The 27,269-nt window shown below is 33.3% G+C and overlaps 1 protein-coding gene across 1 annotated transcript; it reads right to left on the reverse strand.

The window, feature by feature from the left end:
• Window positions 1-11,552: 11,552 nt before the first annotated feature.
• On the reverse strand, window positions 11,553-14,957 carry mei-W68 (meiotic W68). Its single transcript, XM_068765466.1, has 8 exons — window positions 14,741-14,957; window positions 14,477-14,648; window positions 14,237-14,380; window positions 13,956-14,149; window positions 13,678-13,823; window positions 13,354-13,491; window positions 12,973-13,144; window positions 11,553-11,692 (listed from the first exon to the last, which is right to left on the reverse strand). Exons 1-8 carry the CDS (start codon window positions 14,955-14,957, stop codon window positions 11,553-11,555), a joined length of 1,323 nt encoding a protein of 440 aa, XP_068621567.1.
• Window positions 14,958-27,269: the final 12,312 nt, after the last annotated feature.

Below are 27,269 nucleotides of genomic sequence, written 5' to 3' on the forward strand. Positions count from 1 at the left end.
CAGGCCAGGTTAATAAGGATTCAACGAAGTCTAAAGTGTAAAAAAAATAGAGCAATCTAATTAAAATACTGAATAATCTACAGGTATATATAAATGGTAATAGAAGTAGAAGAATCGACTGTAACATCGATTAAGAAGATCCCGTAGGTTTATAGAAGTTTGGGCTGAAACATTAAGCAAACAGAAGACTAACTCGTTTTGTAGAAAACTCAACTTACGGAGGGAGAGGAGCAATCTTCCGTAATATAAGCAATAATCTCGTTAGACCGACCAGAATAATGCAAATGAACAAAGCAGAGATCGTAACGTAAATTGAAGATGGGGATAATTAACGTTAGAATAATTAATATTATTTAAAATCATAGTCATCATTTCAGCTGTAGGATGTCCACTTACTGGACATAGGTCTTTCCCATAGATTTCCAATGGGTTAAAACCATCTCGCATCCTGAGTCTTCCGAAGACCTTAACAAGGTCGTTTGTCGCTACGCTTTCTGGTCTTTACTCCAAAACCCAACGACGATCTTTAACGTTAATTTTTAGTTACGCGAACTCATTCTCGTGATATTCGTCGCAACATGTACTTAATCTTTTGATACTTTCAATAAAATGTATCAATCATAATCATTATTTTCATTTCAGCCATAGATCGTTCACTTTAGGGCATAGGAAAATTATAATAAAAAGTACTGTAACATTCTTTCATTCATTATTCATTCATTCTTAACATTTTTCTTATGCAAACCATTTTATGCAAAAACCTAAACAATATACGAACGCCACACAAAATGCGAAGCTAGGTAGAATTGTAAAATAAAAGAAAAACAATACAAGTGGTCATGACCCTTCGTAATGAGAATGCGGCACGACGAAAAAAAACTACGAAACGTTCTCAAAATGCAGATGTTATAAAATTCGTATTTTGGATTAAAATTCCTCGAATAACACGATGCCGCGATGTTGAAAAACAAAGTTTAATTTATTTTTGCTACAGATACATAAATCGATAACACCCTTTTTTCATAAAGAAATGCTTACAGAATTAGGTAAACTCACAATTGATAATGTATTAATTAAAAATTGTATCTATAGTATACCTTATGCCGAAATCTGACATATATACAATATAGCATCTGTGTGATATTGGTTATTTCTTTTGTTTAATTATTAAGGTATTAAAACCTATTTGCAATAAAGATTCTCAAACTAATATCTCAAAAAAACCTACTCTTACTTTTACGCAATTCCTGCTTATATGTATATAACCAATTTATTTAAATAAATATATCTACCTCACTTATGTAATAATATTATAATACAGAATCCTGTGTCATTTGTAGCTATGAGTAGATCGTATTCGCCGAAGCCGTGAGTTATTGGATGAACTCTGCGACCTACTAATCCAGTGAAATGAGGTCCGCCGGGGACCGCTAGTGGAGTCTTTAAGCCAAGCCACACCATGGAGCTTATGCCAAAGCGATCTAGGAGTTCATCGGCCTCTCAATCTAGTAAAATAGTAAAATGTATGGCCAAGCCAGGGCTCCCCCAGGAACTATCGAACCTCACTATCTTAAAAGAAGTCTCTGGCTGGGCGCCGTCTGCGCGTCGCCATCTCGAACCCATGGAATCTGGATATGCTAATTGGGCAAAAGTGAAAATCCGGTCCTAAAAACAGTAGATCGCATCATATAGAACTAAGTGTAGCAATTTAGCGCAACATTGCTGCCTTTAACACTCCCCAGCACAAAAATAACTATATTTAAACAGATCGAATTTATATATTTTCACTCGGACTTTGTTTATCAGCAAGCTCCATTTCCGCACTAGGAATCTAACGCCGCACGCGATGTTTCCGATCTAAATCTAGCGTTAGTAATAATGCAATACTAAATCTTGATTTTATCACAACGACCTTTAAGTTAGCTTTCGTATACCCAGATAATAGCAACCGTTAGGTTACTATTAGAATAGTGTTGTAGAATAATGGAAAAAATATTAGGAAGATGTAAATTACATAATTGTAATGAAGGTTGTCGGGGCGAAAAGATTCTCGAGTGGCCCCTCACTAGGTAGACTGACGACATGGTCGCAAAAAGTCGCGTGAAGTCACTGGTAGCGAGCAGCGAAACACTAGCCATAGTATAGATTTTTGGGGAGACCTATGTTTATGTATATATAAACGTTTCATAAAATTCACACTCGAGTAGCGACTTGTTGGTAAGGATACAATTTTAATAATGACAGTTGCATATCGCGAGATTAATTCAATTCAATGAATTACATCATCACTCATAAACATCTTGAAGTAAACCATCAGATCCCAAAACTTTACATTTAAAAAGAAATATGACTGCGCCAATCGGCACCCGACAAAAATCTTTAAAATTTCATAATTACTAACATTCTTCTTTCTCTATGATATGGATTTCTCTAGCGTTCCTGTATCTTTGTATTCGGTACAGTCTTCCTTCAGTTATTCTACAACACTTTCCCCCACAAATAAATGGATCTATGTGTTAATAGCTCGTTCGACTTATTGATACAATAATACTTACGATAAATATTGTTTCCAGCTTGTTTTACGAGTGTAATTTTTCAAAGGTAAGAAAAGCTATAACGAACAAAGGCCGGTTCGAATTTAGGAAAGTTGAATATTTCATACAAACTTGCAGCAGTTAAATTTACTTAATAAATTCTTTTCGCTTCTACACAGTTTGTTTCTCGTGACAAACCTGGTTTGAATATTTTATTCAAACTTACATAATTTTTTTTACACACATTACGCTTCGCTTATTCTCTTTGCAATGTACAAGTTTAAGTTTTTTATACCTGCAGTTTATAGAGTTAAGCCTAAATAAAAAAAGAAAATAACTGTCTTCTTCTTTTTAAGATGTAAATGTTTGGTAACGAAAAGGCAAAATAACTTATATGTTTTCTGTCAAGTGCGACGCCTTATATTGTGTTTCCATGTCCAGTTCCTTTACCTTTTATATATATTTTTTATGAAACATAATATACAAGGATACATGTTCGATACCCGGCTTCTAATTAAAATATGCAGCACACGGCAAAATCTTAATCAATATTCAAAACTATTTTAATGAACCTGAATTTTCAACCTGTACTGCTAATTCAAAATCTTTACGTTAGATGAACACTGTATAGAGGTCTCGAAAACGTTTCGTTAATTCCCGAACGGATCAGCGAATATTCGCTTTTATTATCAAATTAAATTTGAATTTTATCTTTAAGCTTAGTGAACTGGGTCTGAATACTTGACTCTTATGTTTAATTTTTCTTACTATTTTATACTGTTTTAAAAGTGATCATTAAAATATTAGGGTCTCGTTGGTGAGTTCAAATTCGCTTAACGAGCTGTGGAGAGAGCTATGCTGCGAATTTCGCTACGATATAAGCAAATGGAAGTGGCTGGCGACAAAGCATGCATAACAGATGGTCGCCTAGTCGGTAGCCTATAGCGAAGATCATGAACCGGCAAGCATACCGCAGGGCAGACAACCTTGTCAAGGTCGTCTGAAGGTGCTGGACGCAGGCTGCTTTCAATTGGTCCTTTTAGAAATCTATAGGTGATCAGATTATTCAAATAAATTTATACAAACGCACATGGACTCAAGAGGTCATCTCCTCAAGTGTCTGCGGCACGGCGCTCATTTTGTGTCAAGAATATGGCATGAGGCCGTTCGTGTATTAGTGATACACATTACTTATAACTGCGCATTGCTTACTTAATTTTGAATTAAGGTAAATAAAGTTAAGTGCTTACGAAAAAGGATACAAGAAAAGTGAAAAAGAAATTGTGAAGAAAAAAAAAGAAATAGATTAAAAAATATATATACAAAACTAAAAAAAAATATTTTAAGCCGAAACTGTAACGTCCCTGCCCCACACAAGGTAGGGGGACTAGAGGCCCACAAAAACGGGGGCCATCTATAGATAAAAAGCACGTACAGAGCTGCAACCTGGAGCTGGATGGTACTGTTTTCAGCTTCTTAACAGCAAACGGATAAAAATAATTTGTAACGGCAAAATAAAAAAAAACCTTCTGTAATAATTTTATAAAAGGTAGTTTTATTTTTCTTAAATGACAACACTACTTGACCCCGTCACTCTTTTCTGATAACTTCCGGTAAAAGGAGGGAGAGTGGTGGGGTTGAAACAGCGTTTTGATTGAGTCGGGAGCTCGGTCACTCGTTCGATAACCATCGAAGTGATAAGTTGTCTAGCGGAAACTATGCTAGTTGGACTATAAAAGTATTAAAATTGGAATAAAAATATTTACTGTGCTGTGAATCGGCCTATCATTATCATCTTATCTAACTGGTATTAATAACTACAGCGTCTTTAAGCTGAAGAGCGATAAAGCTCAAAATCTAACTCAGAACTTCCCTAGTCCGCATGAAAAGACCCATCGAAGCGTTCTATTAATTTTGCGTTACATAAGCTTAAGTGTCGATAACTTATAACCTTTACCTTTTAAAATAATGATTTTTTCACGTTTAACTGAATATTTAAACAATATTTAATAATAGCATAGCAATATACTTTTCATTGAATATATTAAAAATACCTTAAAAAGTATAAATGAGGGTACATCATTAAAAGGGATTTTTTTTTTCTAAAGAACATTGAACACATTTACCTGTTAGTATAATAAATGCGAATGAAATTCGAGACTGCGAAAATAACATAGTCGGCATCGTTTCTGAATGTGAAGAAACGACCGCGTCCCTTGTCACGGAAAATTGAATTATTACATGAAATGTGTCTCTAAATGAAATTGCTATTTTTTCCTTTCGTTTACCATAAATTACGACAAGGTAATGTACTTATTTAACTTATTACTAATTATTAATATGTCATTCAAATCGTTAATTTTAACATTCAAATTTCAATTTTATACGTTCATTAACATATATTGTTGAGTACATAAATATAACCTAAAAATTTAAAACAGGGTTAATTTAGTGGGTTGAGACTGTGGCTTATAATATCAGGATGAATAACATCAGTGGTATTCGCGGTAAAAGAAAACATCGGTTGTCAAGAACCTTTTGACTGAGGCACGTTTGGAACGTCCTTCTTACAGGCCTAACCTCGCACCGTGCGACTTTAAGTTTACGGTTCGATTTCAAGACGCATAAGAAGCAATGGACGCGTTATAAAACGCCACAGAAGACCTTTTTCTTACAATATTGGCATAAGTTACGATTTACTTAAAACTCAAACATTTTAATGCACAATTCCTAGAATTATGCAATGCAACATTTATATTGGAAAGCGGCCAACACACGCTTCCATCAACTAATATATTCCCTGGTCGCCAGCTATATGGCACTATAAAACTGTATTCCGCTATTTCTTTCACATTTTAATTGAAACCTAACATTTTTCCAGACTCCGCAATGATAATAAACAAAGTAAAATGTTCATATTAATTATCATATTCATTCTTTTTTGCAGAACGCAATATTAAATATATATAATAATAGGCGCCAGGTGTAATTCAATTTTCTTCCGGTAACTAGATATGAATGAATCTATGCTCAAAATGAATTAGCCGTAAAATCTAAGTTAAAAGTAATGCTATTAGCATATATTTCTTTGAAATGTTTACAACCTTAATAAGTTGAGCCAATTTTTTGCAGTTGAAAGTACTCGTTTAACATATTACTTTTAACATTTTTGTTTATGCAAGTTTTTAAACTTTTTAAAAAACTCATACCGCATCATATAAATTCTATCATTTCTAGAAGAAATATTAATGTTATTTAAATAAACTTAAATTTAGTTTCCCAAGTAGAAAGCAGCATTACTTTAAAAAACCTAATCATCTAATATCTTTTTGGAAAATATCAACCATTTTCAACATTTCAAGTTTATTTAAGTTAGAGTTACTCCAAACTTAGGCTCGTCGACGACTACTAGGCCATGTAATAAATGTAAAAAATCAAAATGTAAACAACTTTTTCTTCTTGTTATGCTTTGCTTTCAATTAATACGCATAATAATTTAAAATATATCAAAATTTGTTTGAGAAATGAGTTTACATATGGAGGCATCGTCGTGTTAGGACATGTTATTCGTGTTTGAACTTCGTTATCGAGATCATTTTAGCCATAGGAAGCTAAGGCATCTTTCCACACGTGATACGCTACGCTTGTCGGTCCATGGTCTCCACTCCAGAACCTAAAGGCTCTATGAGCCATACGTTCTCCGCGCTTTACACTGCCATCACCAGTCAATTCATTGAGCCATGTCATTTACTTTCGTCCTTCAACGTATCTCCTCATTCTTTTTTCTACATAGCGTAACCATCTTTGTAGTTCGTTGAGTAACTGTAAGCTTGCTAATGAGAGTGATGTAAGTCAACATGTGAACTTATTTCTTCAATAAAATTACTTTTATCAGCATTTAAAAAAATGATTTATTCAAATTAATTACCTACTAGAAACTTTTTTGCTAAGTCATTAAAAGGTGGAACTTTTATGTAATGAAAAATACTTCTCGTCATATCAAGCAGTGCTACAAGTTTTTGTCAACTGTACCTAACATTCGTATCAATAGATTCTAGATACAATGTTATTGATAATAATATGCACAAGGAGACAATCCTTTTTTTTCATTGAATCCAATCGCAACAAATTCTATTGATCCTGTATTTCGTACAAAAGATTTACGTTCATTGGATAGCGGCCAACGTCAGCGCACGCTTCCATCAGCTCACTCGTATTCCCAAGCGCTTACATCATCCTGTATATTATAATCCGACAGCCTTTGCAACATCCAAGTCGATCCAGTACAAATTGCCGCGCCACGCCACCTTTTTATTTTTTTTTTATTTTAAAAATATTGTTTTTTCGGATTCTTAACCGAATCTTATAAACTAGATTTAATCATTCAGTGATAAAAAAATAGACGTTTTTTTGTAAAAACGTAAACTTTTTTTCTAAATTCGATTTGTGTAGCTCAGCTAGAGGCCTTCTGTCTGTTGTTAAACACAAAATTTACTGAATCATACTAGTCGCTAGAGCAATATTACCTGCACAAAATTTACACGTCTTACAGAGTTTTCTTATTCAAAGGCACCTGAATCAAAAATTCAGTACAAGTGGTAGTTTCTTTTATCCACCTATGTGTATGCTTTAAAAGAAAACTATATTACTATTCCTCTTTACATTTTTCTGATTTTTTAAAAACAAAATAAAACTGCATATGTAGTAAAGAGCCACTTAAACAATCTTTAACAAATGACAAATGAATATTAGATTTACCAGGAATAATATATAACGTTTCCAAATGAAGAGTCCAGGTCCGGAGGTCGTAAATCACGTTACATAGAGGCTTTACATCTGCATTGCAGCTTAGTCAATTCCGTTGAGCCGCTGCCCGTTCCGGCCATAAACACTGGACGGAAACAATTGAAAATCCGCATAAGGCCATTTATGTTAAAAATTACAAATATTATTTAGTTTGCATGTTCTGTGACGGTAGTCTCTAAGATAGTCACCCAAATTTTAATAAATACTGCACGTACTGGGTAATTGGTTACTGCTTTACACCTAATTAATGTCATCCCTTAGTTTTATATGCTTTACACCTAATTAAATCACCTTTTGGATTTATAACTGGGTGAATTTATTATTCATTTGCTGTTAATTTATAAATGGTACCTTAAGCAATAATCAATGGTTTCGGTAGTAATAAATAATCTTATGATAATGCAGTAAGGAAAAGCGCTTCTAAATTGGGATTTATACAAATTTAATTAATTAATATTTACTGTCTGTCCAGTGCAAAATCTGCAAACTTCTTGAAGTTATTGGTCAGCTGCATTCCAATAGAAATGATTGAAAAGCTTTATTAGTTTTTACTGACAAATGAGAGCTGTACACTTACCTATACAAAGCTTTTACATCTATACCCAAAGTCACTAACGTAATCTAAAGAATAGGTCTGTCTGTTTTGGTCTAAAGAACAGACCTTCTCACACAAACGATATATTTTCGCTTAACTAATCTAAAAGGAACTTCAAAATTCAGTGAACCATAAAATTGCACTGAATTGTCTGTTGGTACGGGGTAAAGTCGAAAGTAAAAAAATGTTTTGGCACCGAACCTTGAATGCAACATTAACAAAACTCTTTTGTTAAAATTAATAAAGACAAAGTTGAATAGAGTACTTCAGACTTTTAGCATTGGTGAGTTTTTCCAAAGGCAATATTTTTGGAATCATTAATAAAACAAAATTTCGGGCGTAATAATAAATTATACGTAATATAACAAGTTTTAATGAAAGTGATATTATTAAATTATGTATCAGGGATTAGGTTCCGGAACTAGTAAAGCACAAAGCTGTACTACTTCTACATGAGTTGTATATTTGCAATTAATTATGAATACTTAATCTATTATTTAAGTAAATGATTAGAAAGACATTTTCATGATATACAGTAATACCCCTGTAAATAACACATTGACAATTATATGAAATAATGTTATCGCAATAGATCACAAACGCAATTTTATAAAAAATGTCTTTCAGTGAAACATTTTCTTTTTCTTTAAAACGAATTTCCTCTCCCTTGCCATCTCTTGGGCGACAAAATCGATTTACTGATAGATACGTAGTACGATGCTCAAATGAAATTTATTAGTAGAATTTAAATTCGAAATGAAGAATGTAATTTGATTTGCAAACCATTAAATGCTCAAAAATATTAAGTGACAGTTGTAAGGCTAAACAAAAATTAAGATAGTTTTTCCAAAAGCGGAATAACGTCTCAGAAGTATTTTATGCACCAGTTGTTGGAACTATACGTGTAGTACATACTACGTTTGGCAAGTAAAACATATTTTTTGTATACTCATATTTCAATAATGAAAACACTTATTTTTATGGCATTAGATGTTATCGTCATCATTTCAAGTAACTAAAGTCTTACATCAATCGATTCAGATTTCTTTTGTAAGGTTCCTTTTAATAAAATATTGGTCGTATTCGAACATTATAATCAATCAACCTAAGTGCTAACACGAGCATTAGCTAAATTCTATTGTCTTATGCTTAAAGCATATGGTATATACAATATGCTCATGTTAAAGATGCGCCTTTATACAAGGTCTATTGACGTGCATAATATTTATTACACGAAATCGAAAACGAATTTCCAATCTAAATTTTCTTGGACTACATATAGCGACGTGTTCGTTGTTTTTAAGTCTGAAGAAACGCCTAACGAATTTATAATTTTAACAAAAATTTTGGCACAAAAAAAACGTTTCAAAATTTTATTTGCAGTTAAGATAATTTAAGGTTTAATTCTGTTATAATTTATAAGCATGTTTTTTAATAAAATATTTAAGAAAAAATTAATACTTTGAAATTACGCAATAGGTCCTGCCTTAATTGATGTACGCAACATATAATGAATTGTAAAAATGTGTTGCGGAATAATAACCCACTTTATAACGACTCCTCGGTCCCTGTCTGTTTGAATCGCTTGAGTAATTATGTAAAAACAAATTTCACAGTGTAATTTCACTACCCGTTTTGAAGTAAAATGTACAATTTGATTTAATTTATTGCTTTAATTTTCGCCCTACAACCACGTAAATACAAATTTACGTTCACCCGCTGACTTCTCAGAGCTTATTACGAAAAGGTTTCGTTTCAATTTACTTGCTGCTTATCTTGAGGTTGATTTGCATAAAATTAAATTGATTCGCTAAGCTATGATTTTAGTTATATATCGTAGAAATGAAAAATATTCATTGTGGATGTGCTTTGTTAGCGTAGGCTTATCGCAATAACTATAATAATAAAATTGTAATTATGTGTGAAAATGTGCAATATAAAAACTAGTATAAAACTTTCTAAAACATTATGTATATATATATATATATATATATATACACATAAATATACACAAATATGTACACATACAAATTCCGATAAATCATTACTAGAAAAAAATTTAATGTTTTGTTCCGCTTGAAAAAACAATTGAGCTAAATGTGAATTTACTACAACTAAATTTAACACTGTAATAAAACAAAAATTAAATTAAAACAAACATGTTTTTAGGTCTACCGAAATTTTTATTAATCAAATATCATTGCCTTTCAGAAAGCCTTGGCATAATGGTGCTTTGGTCACCGCAAATACCATTACCGGACCACATTTCTGCACTTCGGAAATATCTTTCTAGATGTTCATCTTTCACTGTTAATTCTGTAGGGCTTGGATGTTTGTTGCAGGTGTTGCCACTGCATCCTTCGTCCGAGTTGCAATTGCAACATGACAGATTCCTCAATAATTCGTAACGAGAAAGATCCATTGATATCTGAGAAACATTGTCGGCACAACAGCTAAAATTACTTGGCCTCAGACGATTAACTAATACGTCTGGCGCAATGCTGTTCTTCCTGATGGGACTTCTATTTTTTGTGTCATTAGAATATTCACCAGAGGCGACATTGGCTCTCTTTAACTTATCCAATGCTATTTCGAGAGATCTCACTGCTCCATTGTTGAAAACCTTAGCTCTAGGACTTGTTTTGCTTTTCGGTTGAAATCCATTGTTACACGATCGAACTTTATTCGCGATTTTCTTTTGTGTTGAAACAGTAGTTTTATTATCCATATTTCACCAAACGAATTTGAGTTACCTTTTTCATTTTATTGATAGGTCCGCCTACTTGCGTTACTGCTACATTATATTGCAACTTCGATATAATGTCGTTGATAAACTTCAAATTTTTTTCCTTTTCAAAATGATTAAAAAGGTTTCATAAAGACCTACTTTCATGTCTCAAAATTAAAATAGAAAAATTGGACGTACTGAACTTTGAGTTGCTTATTTTCTTGTTTATAATAAGAAGAAAAGAACAAAATTAATTATCAAGATTTTAATTAAAATAAAAAATTTAACACTGTTGATTTTTTTGTAGTTTAAATTAAACAATTAAAAACAATTAAACAATTAAAAACCATTCTAAAAATTCTGATGTATTCATATGGTTATATGTTTAAATTGATAAAAATGACATAATAATGACAAAGTAATAAAACACGAATTGTTGAACTATTTAATATTTAATAATATCTGCCTGTTAGACGCCAAACAAAAACTTATTAAAAGTTTGTACAGCGCCATCTTTGTCATCTTATAGAAACTAATTTGAAGTAATCATTGCCATCGTACTACACGAATTTAGCAGCGCCATTATAATTTTTTTCGTTTCATTAAACTCACTAGATGGCATTACTGTTAACGACCACGTAACAATCTTTTTTAAAATAAAATAAAAAATTACACACATATTACATATATAAATGTAAGTTAAACTCAAAACTTTTTTTGTAAAATATTTAATATAAACAAAACCAAAAAAAAATGATACTTAAGGGAGACCATAAACAAATCATAGTAATCGATGAATTAAATGTTTTTTTGAAAACCATTGCATACACAACAACAGCATTATAAAAAACTTTCTGCTTTTTATTGATTAACATAAATTATTTTTTTATTACCCTAAATAATCAGCCTGAATAATTTTAAACGGAAGATAAAAATCGCAAAGCGCAGATGCAGTGGGCGACAAAGCCTCCATCTCAGCTTTTTTTCCACTCTCCAACATATCTTCCAGATCCTTCTTTATGATAGACCCTGAAATAAAACAATCTATATTACTCCCAAATATTAGGTTTTTTCTTAGGTATCTAACTAAAGAAACTTATTTAACTCTCTATGTATGTAGATTACATAATAGAGTAACTGTAGCTTAGTTTTTAATAATTTATATATATATATAACCTCATGTTATACATATAATCTCATTAAGGAGTTTTATTTTCAGAACAACAGCATCATCTCAGAAAGGAACTAATACAAAGCTACTTCCGCTATGCAGGAGTAGTCGTGCAATGCACCGAGTCTCGGTATTTGGCACTGGTCGGTGTAACATCTCTTAATGATACCCCGTGGAGGTGTGAAATACGTGTAGAGTGAATTAATGTTGGTAGTTGTGCATTGTTTGCCGCACGCGCATTTATCAGCGGGCTGGCGGGCGGTGCACTTCTACGCTGCACGACCACGGTTGCACGACTACTGCTGCATAGCGGAAATAACTATATATTAGTCCCTTTCTTAGTTGGACTTGCGCAAGGTAACGCCTGAATCTATTAGAACAGCATCATCATCACCATTTCAACCATAAAATGTCCAAAACGGGACATTGACCTTTCTCATAGATTTCTGACAGGACAGAGAGAAAGCCGTCTGCATCCAGAGTCTTCCGACAACCTTAACGAGGTACTCTATCTACCCTATGGACATCCTATGTTTGCTGGCCGTAGTCTACCCTCCAGAGCATTAACTCCCCAGCGGCCATTTGCTCTGCGTGCTTAGTGGCCTTTTTATTTCATTCAGAGTCAGATGTTGACGTATTAAATAAAACTAGGTTTTATGATTACTCATAATATATGAAAGACACAAAGATTCTTTGTGTCTTTTCGTTTTTTTTTTGTTATTAACTCACGTTAGATTCGTCATTACGTGATTATTCATATAGCGATAGCATTGTACAGAAGTTGCAGCAACAAGGCGGGAGATTTTCCGTCAATCGAGAAAAGAATCCTTGTGTTAGTGAAAAGATACTAAAAATACTAGATGACTCGGCGAACTTTTTCTCTTAACGGTCAATGTATGTGCTGATTTTGAGATTTTCAAAATTATGATGAATTAATAAGTTAATTTTTACACAGCTAAATAGATGTTTTTTTGGTAATTGATCAATTTTCATACTTACCATCCTAACCGACGAAGGCAAATCCAAAAATACTAAAATCACAAAAATCGTTCAAACCGCTTTTTAATTATAAATGTTGTAAGTAATGACATTGTTCTATATATATATATTTTATAATTTAGACGTAACGGTAACTTACCTGTTGGTGTATTAAGATAGGGTCGTTTAACCAAACTAACAATTTTTCTTTTATCCCGTGCTGTGAGTGTGAGATGCGCTTCTTTTGGGGCAAGAGTCATAATATCACAGTGTCGGGCTCCGAGTAATCGTAATGAACTACATGCCAAGGACTGGGAGATGTGGGACTGAGCCTACATAACATTTTTAATTACTTTATAATCCTTAACTATAGCTTACTATATTTATATTATTAAATATTACGTTAATAAAATAGATCAATGTATACAGTGTGTAATTCAATAAAAAACGGCTCAAAAAATAATGTAACAGACTCTGAATAATGTTTTGTTAATTTTTAATCTTCTCTTGCCATATGAATATTCCATGAAATTTTATTTACCAATGAGCCATATTTGTAAGTAAGAAATATTTCATATCCATGGGGATCGGCGTCCACTAACGCCAAAGCACTTAAACGTAACTCATTTACAAGACGACACAGGAGCTGTCTAGTGCACACATCCGGATATCCTTTCCCCTGCAATTCCAACAAAGCCTTAATATGTTACTTGCCACATCGAAATTTCATTATAAAGAAATACTGTTCGGATTTGACTTGTAATCAAGATTAAGTAATATTTATTGAGGAAATACAAAAAAAATCTCCCAGTTATCAAACAGTCTTCTTATATTTTATGATTTAAAAATATGTATTTCTACGTACAGTCATAATGATGACCGGGCCCAATCGAACAAGTGCCCCTTCATCTAATAACTTTTGAAAAATAGCATCCTTTTCCACTACCAGTATATACTTTGCACTCGTTCTGAACTCTATAATGCCATCTACGTCTTGAGGTATAAGCGTTCCTAAAACGCGTATTAATAAATATATGGAGATTTGCAACAATTTTTACGCTCATGTAAAATTAAGTTGTAATTGTTAAGTATCTTTTTTTACTGATTACTTTAGATACCTTTTTTACTGATTAGGAAACTTACCACCTGCCCCAAAACAATCAATACAAGAACCATCTCTTAATATAATCTTAAGCGAACCAGCGATCAGTCCTTTTGCGGTTGCCATTATTCCTAAATTCCACGGAGGTGTTTGTAAAAGGCAGCATACATCTCTGACAGCAACATCTAAATTTGTTTGATTTCGGAATCTTGTGACATTTTGGTAAAAAAGTTCTCTGTTGATATGGAGAAACTTATATAAATTAATTGTTCTTGTCGGAACTAAAAGATTTTATTCGATTAAAGGTAAGCGGTAATTAAACCTTCTGGTAACGGAGAGATTTTTGCTAAGCAGGTCATGAACCTTAGTCAATACAAATACCACTGCGTTGAATCTCGTCCTGTCATTACTGTTGGAGTAGCGGAGTGTTGTTTTTCTTGCATCTGCAAATCTCTTCAATGTTACTCTGAAATTAAATTAACACATTAGTGTATAGTCCATAGTACGTATCATTTCGATGAATCATAATATTTTTTATAATATAATACAATAATCGAACTACCTTTCTAAATCATAAACACAATTACTCCACAAATGCTGATTCCTTAACACTAATAGTGGAGTATCGCCCTTTTCTGCAGAGTGATTCAGTTTTCCAAGAATGTCTTCTATGATCTTCATCAATGCTTTTCTAGTGTTAGATTTCTCTTGTAATGAATTATCAGGAGTTGTTGCTAAAATATTATAAGCACATGCGTTCATTAAAATGTCTTTAATCATAGCAAAGTTCGATATAATCAACCATATGTATTACCGGTTAAGTTACCAATATCTTTCGGTGGTTTGTTTAAAATTTGTTGAACATCCCTAAAATCAAGCTTTCTGTCCGGCAACGAAATTGTAGTAGTTAAATTTTCCTCCTGATTTCTTCTATAAAGTTTGTCAATAGCTGTCGCCAGCGTTGGGTCTTGTTTGTAAACAGATGCCGATTTCATGGTTAAATCACTCGTCAGCATTGACAAGTCTTTATTCGTTAAATCCATTTAAAAGCCAGGCAGTATCTAAAAGGGCCATTGAAGACAAAAGTAATTGACAAACAAATTCGATGGAGCTCTTATTAAATAAACCACCGGTAAAAGTGATGATGATCCTTGCCTACCTAGCGGCGAGATGTTTATCGGCCGCAAACAATAACAGCGTCACAAAACCGAGCTCGTAAAAGGCCTCGAGACAATAAAGCTCCTACAGCGTTTTTACAGCGAAGTCGAGCGAAGAAGCGAACGGGACAAATTCATCGTCGGTGGCACATCCGACTCGTGTGCACTGAAAAAATGACACAATAGATATAATCGAGAGATAGTCGAGGCAGGCGTCTCAAGGAGCAGATGACATGGTGTGACGGCAACACAAAGGGCGTGAAATGACGTCATAATAGCCTCGAATTATCGCCCCCTCTTGTCTCAGGCAAATATTTAACAGCAAAGCAGTTTTTGTTCCCTTTCTTCGGCAGGAGATCGTAAATAACAGGGTTACGGAGGCCAAACGACGCGCACCGTTACCACAGCGCTTTGTTACAAGTGACATATTGCGATGAGGTGATGTTTATGTCTTATTATGGATTCGCGTGTGAGTTATAGCCAGGATTTTTTTTGTTAATAAACTGCCAATAACTATTTTAATCTACGCAATGGTAAGCGAATTAGTAAAAAATGCAATCATTTTATTTAATCATTTATAAAGACAATACTCTTTATAAATATATAATTTAATTTATTTTTATGGATAACGACTTCGTTACTGTTCCAATCTTTAAAAGTTTGTGTCTTCGTAATTTTTTTTTGGAAATATGATATCAGAGTTTTGTTTGCAAACAAACCCCAAAATTCAAGCAAATGAAATTCATATCTCTCTTCTATCATCACACCGCTGGACGTGACAATGAGGTTATCCTTAAAAACTTGAAGCTCGCGCAGGCTATGTTTTAGAATGTTAAAGCTCTGAAACCATATTTTTGGTAAGACTTTCAAAAGAACTGTTTGCAGGTTATTAGTTTTACAATACTCACATGGGTATGTCAGTAGTCAATTACTTTCCATATATGTATCAGACAGAGGACTGAAAAATATATGGCATCAATGACTATGAACGATAATGCACATGGGCACTCTAGAAAATCGTGGCAACGAACCATAAGGCGACGAAATAATAAAATGTAATCATAAATATGTGATATTGTATATGATAAATTGAAATGACTCATACTTCCCAAAATCCATAAAAGTTTGTTAAATAAAGTAATATTGGCTATAAATTTAATTAGTAAAACTGATTAACACTTGAGGTGTGAGAATGTTACTATTAAAAAGAGTTCCCAACCAACGAGCTAGGCACCCTGAGGCGCGCCGATAACATCAACGGGTGACAGCCCGCACAAATACCATACAAATTGCTCGATAGCTCCTTCAATTTGATTGTTGCAATTATTCAGTGAACCCTTTCGCAACTCCGCGACCACGGGGAGGTGAGAAAGTACTTATCTGTTAACTTGATCGCTGAGCTGCGACCCAACTCTTTGAGGTTGGTGTGAAGAAACAATCATTTGGTTTGATGCTGGTAGGTCACCGCGGGAAAGCGCTTTTTATATTACACATTTTTTTAGATAAATTCGTTAGATAAAGTTATGTGATATTTTACAATATATTTAATGATATTTCATATACGAGTTAAATAAAAGTTTTCCATGTAGAAAAAACTGCAAAGAACTAAAATACGTAAATATATTCAAAATTTGAAAGCTTTGTTCAAGTAATGTTTTTTCTGCTATTAATCACAAATGACCAACTTCCCACAAATGTGTCTAAACTAGGCACTGATGCGGAAATAAAGGGAACAATTATAAAACTGTAATAAAACATTGGTGAGATTGTGCGCGCGGCGAGTGGCTGCCGGCAGCCGCGGGGCGCCGGCCCACAATGGACCACCATCGCGCTATCTCGATGGACGATACGTTGCCGCTTAATTGACTGCTCAAACGTTATTTTAATACTTTGTTATTGAATTCTGGTAGAACGCCCTATTATTTTTACGTAAAAATTTTGTAATAAAGTTGTAAGAATGCTGCACTTTCAATATATGTGGTAGTAAACTTACCTATGTCTTTTTAAACTCAAAAATGTCTAATGTAAAATAATTGTATGTGTGTACCACAGATAGGCAAATTTATAAAATGACTATAAAATTTATAAATTTAATAACTGTCATAAACTGCAATCATAAGTTAAAAAATGTCATTAGTTGATCAGGTAATATGATTGATTTTTAAAACATTGTTTGTTTCACGGTTGTTTTATTATTATATTCTCGGTGTTATTATTTTGAGGTATGTAACTTGCTACAACTTCAAGAATCGTGAGCCCATTCTAACGGACGGACAAACAACTAAAAAAACAAGTTTGAAAATTCCATTGATAATTAATTTATTACAATAAAATTTTTTGAATTAACCTAATAAGTCAATTTATACGTTTGAAATATCTTAGTTGATGAAATTCTGAATAGCATTGTACATTATAGCTATTTCTCGTGCACTCTTATTCTGAGATCGGACCCGTATTCCCACAAACGATCTCTTGGTGAAATCGCAACTGTTTCTCATAAGTAGTGGCCACTTAGCTTTGTTCTCCAAACAATACCAACAATCGCAAGTCTACGAATACGTTTACAATTCACCTCAAAAGAGGTTTTCGAGTGCTGGGGGCTTTCGGGATTTTGTTTCTTTCATTGTTTCTTTGTAAAAGATTAAATTGATACATTTCTTCTATTTCATTGGGAGACTATCCCCAATTAACAGTTGCAGATTTTAATAAATAGAAAAAAACTAAAAGAATCCTCTCTTGCTATAGTTGTTATTATCTTTGAAGTCATATGTACAAATTTTGAATAATTTCTAGATTTAATAAAAAACTAAACTAAGATAAAAAAAAACTTCTTTCGACGCGGGTAATACTTAGCAAGTAGGTATCACTTACTCAATACTGAAACTAATTATCAATCTTATTTTCATTTAGTTAAATGCTTACAAACTTGAAATACAAAACTGATACAGTTCATTTGTTTATATCGACGTCTCTTCCCATTACGTTACTTTGTTCGGTCTTAAATAAATTTGCAAATCCAAATAAATAAATTAATGCGAAAAAATTGTAGATTCTACGAAACCTCTCTACATTAGTATGTAAAAATTCATTAGCAACCTCTAAGTATATTCAAAGATCTAAATTAAAAACACCAACCCCTGCGCGGCGGTGAAGTGGCGTCCCGTAGTGCTTTAACATTGCAGTTCCCACCCCACTTCACCCCACAATATGCTACTGGATAAATTTACATGTTAAAAAGCGACTGTCGCATACTAAAGGCCATAATTACACAATCCATTAGATTTATAGCTAAGAAACAATACATCACGAGTGCGCTAACCCTTTTGTTTATTAAAATAGTATTAAATACTGCCGAGTGTTGCTCATTTATGGGGTAATTAATACAAAGTTCTCATGAAAATGAGAGGGATTACAGACAATTAAAAATATTTTTTAGTTAGACTCAGTGCGCACATAGACATTATGATCAATCCCGATAGTGTTTTAATTTTATAACATTTAAGTGATATCATAAATAGAAATCGGATGTTCCAGCATTGACCTGAAGTCGATGCGCTATTATATCGCGCTATACGCTTATTAAAGAAGCCACTTTTGAAAAGCATGTTGCGAATTGGCGAGTAAAACGAATAAGTAAACCTGCTAGTAAGAGTGAGATGTCAAACGACACCTGCGTGTGCGATAGTAGAGGCACCGAAAATAATTCCTTTCATTAAATTACAGTGACTCAATGAAGCCACTTCTACGATTTCTCAACCAAAAAAAAAAACTTGAAACAATATGTAGCCGATTATTTTAATTAATGATATTTTTATTTTCTTAGAAGGGTAACTAAAGTTAAAACAATATTTAGTTGTATACTTTAAAAAACCAGCACTTAAAAATGTTTCTAACTACGATCATTCATAAAATTCTCATTGATTCAAATATAAATACATTAATACCAAATATGGAATATTACAACAATAGGAATATTGGAACGATACAACTATATACGAAATAAAAATAATACCAGATATTCGTTAACTAAAAAAATTGCTTCAAATAAAAATCAGGAACCATATTAATAGACTAAATAATATTATCTAATAATAATCTGAAGAACGGGAGTATGTGTTTCAGAATATATCTGAGCAGTCGATGTTATTCTTGATAATAATGATAATGGCAGTGATGGAATAAGAGCTCTATATATGCATCAAATTTTTTGTATATTATTAAATAGTATACATTCACCAACATTAGACAATAAATTATTTACAATTAACGTACATTTTAGGTGTCATTATACGTTTATTACAGATATTGCCCCTTAATGATATAAATAAAAGATTTTTTTTCTTCCTTACGTCAATTTATTTCATATTAATAATATGTAATTTTAAATTTTTATATTAAACAATAAATTTTACGATATGCCGACTACGTTAAAGAATAAACTTATTAAAATGTTTAAACAAATTTGAAAAAATCTCTCACCTTCGTTTTTATTTGTGATAATATTATTTTCCTTGGGCAAAATGTACATTCAATAAAATATCCCACCAACGGCAGCTGCTTTAAAGTTTTTTTTTTAAAGTTTATTAAGTGAAGAAACAATTTAAATATTTTAGAATAAATCGAGCATCACAAAAGTCACTGTAATTGACAAATTCCGCGACTCACGAATTCCGCGCCTTTTTAAAAAAAGAACTCTAACAGATTTTTTTTTAATTTTATTTTTTCCGTGGTTTTTATATTCAGCCAGTATGAAATTTTAGCATAACATAGATTAATATATAGAATAAAAGTAATAAAATATTAAAACCAAATATTAAAATACAAATGAATTTAATATTTTGAAAGACTTTTTTTTTAATTTTTATGGAGGTTTTTCAGCCAGCGGGACGTTTAAACATAAAATATGTAAATTTAAAACAATTAAAAGTAATACAAATCGGTTGCAATTTTTTTAACCGAAATAAAAAATTATAATTTAGAATTTTTTTTCCTTAAATTTTTTCTATGTCTTTTTATTTATTATTTTCATTTTTAAATTTGATAATGAGTGAACGGCTTTAATTATCTGTATGACTTGTTGTTTGTGCTCAACGTTTTTCTTAAGGTTACTGAAAATATTAGTCTTGTACATGTTATTAAATGTCTAACGCATTATTGTGAAGCCCATATTATATCTGAACGTACACTTAGTATTTTGCTACAGTTTTATGACCGGTATAGGTGACAGCTGCGTACATAGATAAAATCTTGTCGACGACACGTGGACTTTTTGTTGCAGTAGGATGCAGCACGCGCCTGCAAACTTTTCCTAACACTGATATACATAAAATAGTTTTTTTACCTATTCCTATATCTATATATTTAAACAATTACATAAGTCCGTCGTCCAAATCTTTTAATAGTATAAAAAAATAAATGTCTTGCGAATCAATTGTTCTTACATCTTTCAAGCATAGTCAAGTATTTTAAGTTGAAGAATTTTATTATAAGAAAGCTCAAGTCAATTCTAGTTTCTATCTAACGGGGCTATTCTGCAATTTGATGAGAAATGAACGATACTAGTAATGATCATAAATGATCCAAAGTGAATATCTTTTTTTTATATGTTTTTATTAGTGTTTTATATTTTTCATATTGTTACCGTTGAGACGCAAGCCTGCTATTAAACAGATCGTTATCCCTCACTCGGTTATAAATTAGGAGATCTCGCATATCGAACGATCTCGGTAAGGTCGTAGAGAGACGCTGAATAAAGATCGCTTCCGACCAGTCCTACTGGAAATCTATGGCTAAGGCCTATGTCCAGCATTGGACGTCGTACAGCTGAAACAATGAAAATGAGATTTCAAACACTTATCGTAATTTCCTTATTAAAATATGTTAATTAAGAAATTTTGTCCATTCGTGAGCAGCGGCAAATGCAAACAATTTACATAAACTATCGAACCCGCAAGGTACGATGTAAGCCGCAGACTGTTTCTATATAACGAATAAATAGTCGTTTAATCGTAGGTTTCAAATTCAAAAAATACTTTTTTAATCTGTTCTTAATTGGACGCGAATTACAACTAGCCAGATGTAATATTTATTTACTAAGTTTATATTTTAGATGTCAAACGATGATAAATATTTAATAGTGTGTGGATTCGGTCCATCACTTTAACTAGTAAAATAATTGGGCTAACGAGTTGTACCACATTGAATTTTAAAGTACTAAAGTAAGGCTGAACAGTATTTAGAGGAACAAGACATACATGGACACACGATAGACAGGTTTTATATATAAACTTGTGTTTTATACAGAAAAATGTACATTTTCAAATCACCAAAGCAAAGCTAAAGACGTTTAAATAAAAAAGAGTAGATAGTAAAATTATTTTAAATTAAATGTACCTTTTTTTTATTTCGGAGGGGAAATCTTCCGGACGATCAAAATGCCTCGCCTCTGGGGGGAGGACAGGGGTATGTGGGATTCCTACTCACTAAACCCCCTCCCCCCCCCCCCCGGTGATCGCCCTCTGCGCTATACGGGAGACCGCGGTATCTCGACGTCAGGGATCACCACGCGGTCTTCCCTCGCGCCGCGCTATTTTTAGATAGCCCGTCCCGGGGCATGCGTTTATGGTTCACGCTACCCCCGAAACCCTCGTGGTGCTATCACAATGGTTCGAGACCACGTCGAACCATCCCGCGACTCCGAAGGCCCAGTTTATGGTAGGGGAACACCATTCACAGGAGGGCCGTCGCGAGGCGCGTCCTGCGCTGACGGCGTCGTCTCCGAGCAGGATCTGTCCTTTGCCGATCACGTTCGGCCGCCTCCAAAGAAAAAGATATAAAAGTAAAGAAAATAAATAAACGAAAGAAATTGACTAAGAAATACAACAGGAAAAACAATCGCAATTCCTAGAAATTAATAGACAAACGTTTCACAGTGCGTACGGTGACAGGCAATGTACAACAACCATACATAATCAGTTTGCTCGCACCTGGCAGCTTTGTAAGCAATCATTTTAGTTCAGTAATAAACGATGTACGACTTGCCTCATAATATTAGAAATTACCGCTTTTTGCCGCAACAACTTTTCTACTTTATTTAACATTGGCAATATATTTTTTACTTTTATTATAGTAAAACGTACATATTCATTACGTTTAACGTAGCGTGGAATTATCCTGATAAATGCATTAGATAATTATAAACATAAAAATTCGTTAAAATTGACTTAATCATCTTTTCTTTCCATCTTGAGACAGCCGCAAAATAATATAGAGACGCCATAATTTACACAATTATACTGTTTATACGTCACATGGCATCTTATTACAGCCCTGACAATCTATCCAATAACTAATTTGAACCAGACTTTCATGCATAGTTTAATTGGCAGTAATGACAGCTCTCTCTCTGCAAAGAGCACGGAGGCCACCCATAACACCTGCCGATAACACTAGTACCAACCTGAGTTCGTTTTCAAGGATCTGCTTACTTCCATTATAGCGCGGCGTAAGAAAGTTGAAAGTAAAGACGACCAAAATAAATACGATGTAGCACCAGCACCACAGAATGCAAGATCGGTGTTCATGGCGATCTTCGGTGGAGGCCTAATATCTTACAGTGATGATAATGATGATGATCACAGAATTTGCTTTTCTTAAAACCAGCATTGCATTACTATGGAACGTAGCATTTGGCATTGGGTGAGTACTATAAATTTATAATGAGATGTTCTTAGCGTCTTATGATTTATGACCCAAAAAGGTCATCTCTCACTTTCGGCCTCATTGATAAGCTCAAAGTCGCTCAACAAGCCATGGATAGAACTTGGCTCCGGATTTTACTAAGGCATCGAACCAGGGATTAGGAGATCCAAACGAAGGAAACCGAGATATTTCAGTGGGTTGGCAAATTAAAGTGGCGGAGGACAGGCCACAAAGTGCGTAGAACAGATTAGCGCTAGGGATTTTGGAGAGGAACGGATCAGCAAAATTACTATAAGGTCCGTTCAAAAGATGTATATTCAGATGACCTTGATAAGACGCTTGATATAGGCCGCTTGCATGCGATCCATTAGGAAATCAATGACGGAGATCAATGTCCAGCTATGAACGTCTTGCGGCTGAAACAATTTTCCATTTGTGCAACAAGTTTTACAAAAATATTCTTATTCAAAGTAAAACCTTTTGTTGCACAAACTACTTAGAAGTATAGGCAATTCAGATTTTTATATTTTGGAGAAATGTTTATTTTACATAATAAAAGCCGGATATTTCCTGTTTTTTGACTTCTATAGATTTTTTACAGAAAAACAAATTAAGTCCTTTTCACTACTTAATAGTTAATCGACGATCCGTCGTCGAGTGCATAGGGAGGGCTGCATTCCCTCACACCTCGCGTCAGCTGGCGATCCTCACCCTCTGTGCATTCCTATTAACTTCAATTGAGCTCGACAAATTTACATGAACCCATGAGGCTAGTAGACCGGCGAATATTATTCGACTATATGCTGTATCAAAAATTCGAATCGATTTCCGAAATGTATCTAAAATATCAGTCCTGGGAGATATTCTTGTGCTTATATCGAAGCATTTTGAACTCGAGTATTCATTTTTGCCTTGCTAATGTATCAATGTAATGTATGTAAAAGATAACATTATTAATAATAGTAAACCATAATTTTAAGCTAAATAACTTTACAAAGAAGTACCGAATAATGTTTTCTGGTTTAAAATTAAATGAATGTACTTATATCTTTGACATTGTAACTCAGGGTCCTAAGTATCGCACTTTGTGGCCCCAACAGCGCCCGTGCGCCTCTGCACCATATGGTCGGACCTACCCAACTCAAATCGCTATTATATTGCTTTTAATTGATAACAATTTAAATGTATTTGATGATTCACACTTACAAACCTCATTATTATTCATCGAGTCATTATCTCCGTGTTCGCATTTTACTTTACGATACTATCTTAAGCACGAATGTGTTTTACCTTTATGTTATTATCGTCACGCCATTAATATGTTAGTTTAGAACGTTAGTTTTCATCACATGCGTACAAATGCACTCTTATTACTTGTAAACAGTTATTTATCTTAATTATTATACAATATTAAAATTTAAATCATCATTTATAATCGAATTTATCATTAAAAATACTTTTCAAGTTAAAATTATCTTTATTCAAATAGGCACTTTTGATTCGTTAATTATTTAAAAACATTTAAAAAAAATTGTTACAATATTCTTCATTAAGTGTTAATATTTCGTCTCAAGATAAAAAGGTGCTCAGTTTTTCAGTAGAAATTCGACGGCAAAAAAAAAACGCAAAAACGGTACAAGATTTAAAATTGTTGGAATATATATAATTGTAATAGAATCTAGAAGACCTTTTTATTAAAATAAGTTCTTATTTGTGATGTTATATTACAGAATTAAATATTACTATTTTATTATTCGAATTAAGAATCTCGCTTAGTTCAACCATAACTTAGACACGTTAAAGAAGTAAGCGTTAAAATGGAATTATGACCTATAAAGTCGTTCCATTTTGCGGAGAAATTTTATTATTCAATAAAAACATTTTGCAACAAAGGCATATTGAATCCCTGTGGTTTTCGGAGGCCGTAAATCAGGAGCAAGGACCCCTCGGTCGACTAGCTACGAGATGCTCCTGAACTGTCAAGGTCTTGTTGTGGTCATCCGCATTTCTCGGCGGAGAGCAAACAAAGCGTGTTTGCCGCGGAAGTTTAGAAGACAGAATAGTTGAAACTTCGCAACCCGCAGTTTAAGTCATGTTTACACTCTAAACTAAAGACGTCCAATTTTTAACCTCACTCGTTTCAGGATTTCTGTTATTTAATTCGCCTATTATTTATAAAATAATAAAGAAATAATTGTTATATTAAAAATTACACCCGATTTTATCACTGATATACTTAGTTTGTTGAGCATGAATCTAATAAAATAATAACATAGGAGATTCATTGGGTGAAGATATTGTAAAAATATAATTATCGAAATATAAATTAGGTAATTTTTGAGTGTTACGAACTAACAATAGACAACAATTAAATAAAACGTGTCGCGTGTCGATCCAGACAGATAGCGCTGCATTGGTCGGGCCATATTGCATCCACATCATTTACATAATTTGTTACAACACACGCCACTCTAAATTATGGGGATGTCACTAAATTTAATGGTTTAAATTCAAATTTTTAAATGTTATTTTACCGACCTATTGACTATAACATGTAGAGAATGTTGCATTTGCAAGGGCGTAGGTAATCGCGATCCGGGCGTATTACTAAATGTTTGAAATATAACAAAGAGTGTTAATATTTGAAAATATATATGTATGGTGTTAGATCTCTCTTGCGGTATTTAGTTGGTAACACTGCCGTACCAAAAACAGCAGATAAACCTATGTACGTAGGTTCTATTTTCCGAGAGCGGCCTGCGTTCAGAGTCTTCTGATGACGTTAACAAAGTTCATCTCGGTGTAGATTTTCTACGCGGCGCCCGTGAGTACAAGGGTTCTCCATTCCATAAGGCTATTGTTTTAGACTGCCACTTCTGCCCGCTATGTGACATGCTCACTGCCATTTCAACTTACTAATCTGCTAGCCAATGTCAGTTATATTTAAAAATGTATGCGCAAATTGCATTACCTTCCAGCAGGTGTTAATTCCATTATAAGAAAATATCTCTTTTTTCCGCTTTAAACCTCATAAAAGTATAGATTTTACGCCATCTAACCATCAACTATCTACCTAATTCATTATTAGCCAGCCACATTTTAGCATAATAGGTATTAAATATTGACATTTTCGCAACACCCTCTGGCTTAGTAACATATTCAATTGGTCCACCTTCCTGGTATGAATATTTTTATTTAAGGAATAATTTATTAATGAAAGTATTTTTTGTACATAACATATTGTCTAAATAATAAAACGTCTTTCTTTTAAAGTTTTTGTACTAAACCGTTGGTTTTAAATAACTTACATCTTTATTTAAATCTCCTGTTAGTTAACATGAAAATTCTCAGGTTTAATTTTATGGAGTAATTAAAGACAAAGCGCTTTGACCGCGCACCTCCAAATAATCCTTGTGCCAGATTCAATGGACTAATTGCATTGCACATATGAGATAAACTCATTAACAAGGATAGACGCGAGATTCCGTTGCTAGCACACCCGAGCTTATCTGTTAAACCTACAACTACTGTAAAGAGAAAAGCGTATCATGCCTTCAGCGATTGTTAAAAAATATTAACAAATAATTTTACTTAATAACAAGTTTCGAATTGTAAACATTAAGAATAAAAATATTAATTAAAATATACAAAACACATAAATCTAATTTTTTATAAGCTAATACTGGTATAATTGGTTAATTCATTTAATAAGTTAGATTTATGCGAATAATTGATACTTATAAATTAAAAATATTTTTTTAAAGATTATTCCACAGTTTGTTTTCTTATTTATATGTTCCCGATGTTTCGAGGGCTATACAGGGCTGTATGGTCACATATAGGAAAAGATTTCGACGCCTATGTGTCATAGGACGTATCTCTTCCGTACATTTCAAATAAATCCGGTAAAAGCAGCCTACTTCCGGCGTCTTCCGACAAACAGTAAACTATAAATAATATAATTAAATCCAAAATGACACATAAAACTGCATTTCGCGTAGGTCCAGTCCGTGACAGTTGGATGAACTAAAAAATATCAGGAATAAAATTAAAGAATGAGATATTTTTTTAATGGGTTAATAATTTAACGCTAAGTTTAACACTAAGGTTACAAGCGTATTGTCGCACAAAGGCCTTTGAGGCGCGCGCAGGCGGGGCGGCGGCGCGGGCCGCAGGGCGGGCGGCCCGCATGATCGCGCGATCACCGGAGACCCATTTGCGGCTCGTTACACGCCGATAGCACCAAACAAAACACACCCCAAGTAATTAGGGAAAGCCTTTTCCAGATACCGTAAGCACTTGTGACTTTTCCACGAATCGTAACTACCGACAGGTATTTATTGTATTTTCCTCTAAATTATTTAACGCATTGTTTTTCTACTAATACTTCCTTTAATGACAACTAAATTATGACATGAAAATGACAGTGTTTTATTTACTTATGCAATTGTATACATGATCTCTACATATCTTCACCTATGATTTTCATGTTTGTAT

Source organism: Battus philenor, unplaced genomic scaffold (genome assembly GCF_028537555.1).
Source record: "Battus philenor isolate CCGP_79_NKW_IND1 unplaced genomic scaffold, ilBatPhil1.0.hap1 SCAF_2, whole genome shotgun sequence".
Lineage (NCBI taxonomy): Eukaryota > Metazoa > Arthropoda > Insecta > Lepidoptera > Papilionidae > Battus > Battus philenor.